This window comes from Triticum urartu, chromosome 2 (genome assembly GCF_003073215.2).
Source record: "Triticum urartu cultivar G1812 chromosome 2, Tu2.1, whole genome shotgun sequence".
NCBI lineage: Eukaryota > Viridiplantae > Streptophyta > Magnoliopsida > Poales > Poaceae > Triticum > Triticum urartu.
The window spans coordinates 48,574,993-48,579,758 of record NC_053023.1 but is presented as its reverse complement, the minus strand read 5'-3'; the positions used below and the strand labels follow the sequence as shown (position 1 = coordinate 48,579,758).

At 53.9% G+C, this 4,766-nt stretch overlaps 1 protein-coding gene across 1 annotated transcript; it reads right to left on the bottom strand.

Annotated features, from left to right (window-relative positions):
• Positions 1-1,633: 1,633 nt before the first annotated feature.
• On the bottom strand, positions 1,634-3,568 carry LOC125535610 (NAC domain-containing protein 102-like). The gene is made up of 3 exons (XM_048698671.1): positions 3,371-3,568; positions 2,989-3,284; positions 1,634-2,450 (listed from the first exon to the last, which is right to left on the bottom strand). The coding sequence occupies exons 1-3, from the start codon at positions 3,549-3,551 to the stop codon at positions 1,824-1,826; spliced, it is 1,104 nt and encodes a 367-aa protein (XP_048554628.1). The 5' UTR covers positions 3,552-3,568; the 3' UTR covers positions 1,634-1,823.
• Between the last annotated feature and the right edge of the window lie 1,198 nt (positions 3,569-4,766).

The following is a 4,766-nucleotide window of genomic DNA, read 5'->3' as shown; positions in this document are numbered from 1 at the left end:
CTTCAAATTTATTGGGGAAGAAAGCCCGCCGCACCTCGCTATGTCGGTGTCCGGTTGAAGCCCGCCATCTTTCTCGACAGACCAAAAATGGCATAGGAATCATATACTCACTAAAGACAATTTAAGTAAGAGACAACATTTTGAAGATTTGACATGTCTATTCTGTGATGAACATGAATCTGTCTAACACCTTTTGGTTGGTTGCATTGTTGCCCATGCTGTTAGTGTGTGATTGTTGATATCTTTCAGTTTCTCCTTCCCAATTCTATGGATGATCTTTGTGCTATGTGGCTTAAATTTAAGAAGATGGTTGTTCCTAATATGTCATGCGTTGCTGCCTTGTGGAGCTTATATGGACTATGTGTAATGAAATGCATTTTCATGCCTTGGTCTGGAAAGATGCTTAAACTCTTTTGGCAAGGGTTAGCGCTCTGCTGTGTCAATGGAAGATCATGTGCGATGACTCTCAATATGTGTTGCTTCAAAGATGCTTGTTGATTCTGGACCGGCGAAGGGGAGAGCTCCATATCGACCCATCGTTGGATTTGCAAGATGCCGTTCTAGCTAAATTTGCAATGTTGATGATTGGTCCCTGATGTTTCGCATGTAGGCTCTATTTGTTGCTTAAAATACCAGAAAACTTGTCAATTTGGCCCTGCTACTTTAGCTTGGCTCGAGAGCTGGGAACAATTTTTTGTGCCTGTGTGCCTCACTTATAATAAAATGGGGCGGGGGAAACCCTTTCTTTCATAAAAATGGCATAGGAATTCTAATCAATACCATGATTTAGTGATGGGGAACATAGGGTTGGGGGCTTTGGTGGCTTTGAGATTTGCAAAGCCACGTGTCATCTGATCGATGGGGCTAACTGAGATGAACCGTACAGCTAGGTCGCAAAAATGCTAAACGCACGGGCTCATTACGGGTGGATTACGGGCCCTTCCATCTATTCTATTCAACTCCCCCGTCCCCCCCTGATTTTCAGCTAGGTGGGGCCCTTTCCACTCCCTTAATCCAATCAGCACTAAGGATGGCAATGGGTCGGGTTGAACAATATCAAATCCATATCCATATCCATGAAGACAGTTTTTGCCCGTCCATGAAAAAATTCACGGATGAAAAAATGTGTCCATGTCCAAACCCGATGGATATCCATATCCACTGGATATCCATGGAGTCCTCTCGAGACATATAAATATGATATAACACAATGTTAACATAAGCTCTTCTATTCTTCACCTTGTGGTAGGCTAGGCTTCACTTATGGTATACATTAACTTATGGTAAATCAACATTCAATGACATTCTAACTTCATTTAGTATTTTTCTAACAGACGAGAATGACGAGTCATTTAACAACAAGATAAAAATAAGGAAAGGGGCGTTGGAGTATTCTACGGAGGGGATTGAATGTCAACTAATAAAACTTACAACGGGGATTATGTAACTTCTTTTGCATCTTTTAGATAACAATGTGTAAAATTATAGTGGGACATGTGATTGTGGGGTAGGGATAGTAGATTTTTGCTCATTAAGTCATACTATAGGATCGGGTTTGGGTATACCCACGGGTACAAGATTATATCCATGCCCTACCAGCAAACAATCGGGTCGGGTTTGGACGCCATCTATGGACACAAAAGTATATCCAAACCCTATCTATTCTGGTCGGATATCCATGAATATCCATATCCGTGGATAAAATTGTCATCCTTAATTAGCACTTGACAAATCACAAACACTCCGTAAACCCCCCGTATTAATCCGTGACTGTAGCATTGCCGGCCAGGTCGTATAAGATTTCTTTCGTCCAACGAACGCCATCACCCAGCTCGCAGAGCAGCTCCCGGATATGCTGAAGATCCTGAAGAAGGGTGGTGAAGAGCAGCGTAGAACTGAGGAAGCATGTGATGGTTGAGGCCGCTCAGCACGGACGCCACGGCCTGCCAGCCATTCGCCGACTGCGGCGGCGTGTCGAAGCACGACCCGTTGAGCTTCTTGGCCGACGGCTGGCGCGTGGCGTGTTCTCCCGGGCTCGCGGCCTTGCGTTTCCCCGCGCTCCCGCCGCTGGCGTCCGACGACGACGACGACGGTGCGTAGTACGACGGCTCCACTACGTGCCTGCTGTCGCCGACGGGGAGGAGCTGCTTTAGGGAGGGGTGTACGGCGAGGTGGTGGGTGGCGCCGTGCTCGACGTCGGTGTCCAAGATCTGCGCGAACGCGTAGTCGTCGAACAGCTCGGAGAAGGACGGGAACGCCGGGAGCCTCCCGGCGAGCGGCTGCTGGTGGTGCTGCTGCCTTATCATGGGTCTGCAGGTGGCGTCGGTGAAGGCACCGCCGCCGCAGAGGGCATCGTGGTCGGCCATGTGGTCGTAGTCAGCGAGCGGCGGCACCATCGGCGACGCCAGGGCTGTCTTCTTGTAGATCCGGCACAGCACCCAGTCATCCAGCTGCACACATGTGAACAACATATATCAATATCGGTGCCGGTACCGCCATGCCTATCGTTGTCGAAAGCTATTGAACTTGACGAATCAATGGCTGCCACTAGCTATGGCTGTCATCCAACTGCACGCCATGCCACTAGCTAGCTACCCATCAATCGCAAAGCTGTTCCCTTCTCCAATCAAAGCAGAGGAAAACAAATTAAGCATCTCTCGTGCTCACTCATAAGGTATCATTCATCAAAGTACAGCTCGATGTGATATGATACTATTAGCTTGATAGTACTACTAATCACAGTCATCTCAGGTTAGAGGGTAATTCGGTCATTAAATAAAGATGGATGCATTTCTAGCGATCAACGCTGCAACGGCACGCCGGTGCAACCGTGCAACAAAGCAAACGCGTGGGCCGTGGCGCCAAGAGGATCAGGATAGGATGCATGCAAGCCGCGTGACACTGTTGCACGCGGGTATGGCCGGTGCCGCCGGTAACGAACTAAACGAGAACTAATTTATGGAAGCAAGTGGGATGGACGTCACGTACCCTCATGGAGACGTTGCGGAACTTGATGGACTTGTAGGTGTTGACGGCGGCGGCGAGGCGGTACTCGTGCATGATCCAGGCCGTCTTGGTGCCCTTGGGCGGGCGGCCCTTGTAGAAGACGAGCGCCTTCTTGACGCCGACGCCCTGGCCGGTGGCGGCCTCGTGGATGGGCTTGTCGGTGCCAGTGGCCTTCCAGTAGCCGGAGCCGGCGGCGCGGTTGGGGCGGATGCCGTTGGGGTACTTGCGGTCCCGCGGGCTGAAGAAGTACCACTGGCAGTCGCCGTACACCGCCTGGACTGCGGTTTCATCATCAGAGTCGAACCATGGTGAGCAGAGCAGGGACTACATACAGCGGTGATCGGTTGATTGGTTGAGAACTTACAAGGGAGGTCCCGTGGATCGAACTTGTAGATGTCGACGTGGACGATGATGGGGACCGGGCACGGCGCGGCGGTGGCGCGGTTGCGGAGGTAGTGCAGGATGAGCTCCTCGTCCGTTGGGTGGAACCGGAACTCCGGCGGCAGCAACGTCGCCGCGCCCTGCCCTTGCTGTGCCATCGACATGATCGATCGACCACGCGACCGACACGCACGCCGCACACACGATCAAGGGTGGAAGGGAGAAGCTCACACACACACTGTGTCGGAGTAATGGGCCACGGGTAGGCTAACCCAAACTCAGAACCTTTCAAGACATCGGGGTAGCCTGCACCCCTCAAGACCCCAGGACGAAGAGCCGTCTTCTGAGAGTCAGCTGCGAGGCAGCCGACTGCCCACTCGCGGCCGAGTCCCGAGGACGACTTCAGGATGAGCCGACTCCTGACTGGCGACTTTCAGAGAAGCCGGCCATGGGGAGTCGGCCCGCGACGCCAACAACCCCCATGCCCTCATAAAGAGGGACGGGACGGGGAGTGGCCACAGTAAGGTCCACTCCCACCCTTTTCCAAGGGCAGGCGTGGCCACAGTACGTCGTACCCGCGGAGATCTCCGCCCGGCGCGACACTGTTGCCATGCCGGCCCTGACGTCAGCCCCAGTGGGCGGAGTCCTGTGCCCACGACGGCCTGCCTGTACGACCCAGGGACGACGGGTCCCACCAGTCGGCGGGCGTACGGAAGACAGCGAGAGGGCCACCAGTCGGCCCAGTTGGGAGTCGGCCCCCATGAGTCGGTGGGCCCCTCCCACGGGCCCCACGCGCCAATAACCAGACGCGACAGGGAGTGGCCACAGTGATTGCCCGCCAGACGGCGGAGCTGTCGCCACGACCCCATGACCGAGCCCGCGTCATTAGAGGCACGGCTACAGTAATCTACAGCCGGCAAGACCCGCCCGTGGCGGACGCGGCCTGTCGGCTCCGTACCGAGCCAGTCGGCGGGGCCCACCAGTCGGCGGATAAGACGGCGGCCAGAGAGACTGACGGCTGGGCCCGCGTCCAGCCGGATTACCATTGTACCCCTGGGGGTAGGCCTATATAAACCCCCCAGGGCACCCATGCAAAAGGTTGGAATCCATTAGCACTAGACCAGATCATATAGGAAGGAGAGAGCTAGCCTTGCCTTCTCCTACCTCCAAGAAACAGCTCGAGGAGCAACCGTGTACACACTTTGCCATAGTGAACATGCGGAGACCCCGCAGAGCAGCAGTAGGGGTATTATCTTCATGGAGAGCCCCGAAGCTGGGTAAGATTCGCTAGCGTGCATGCCTTCGCCTTATCCCGTTTCCAGGCACCGGCGATGTTCTACTCGCCCCCACCATGATAAGCCATCCTCTGGCATATGTCG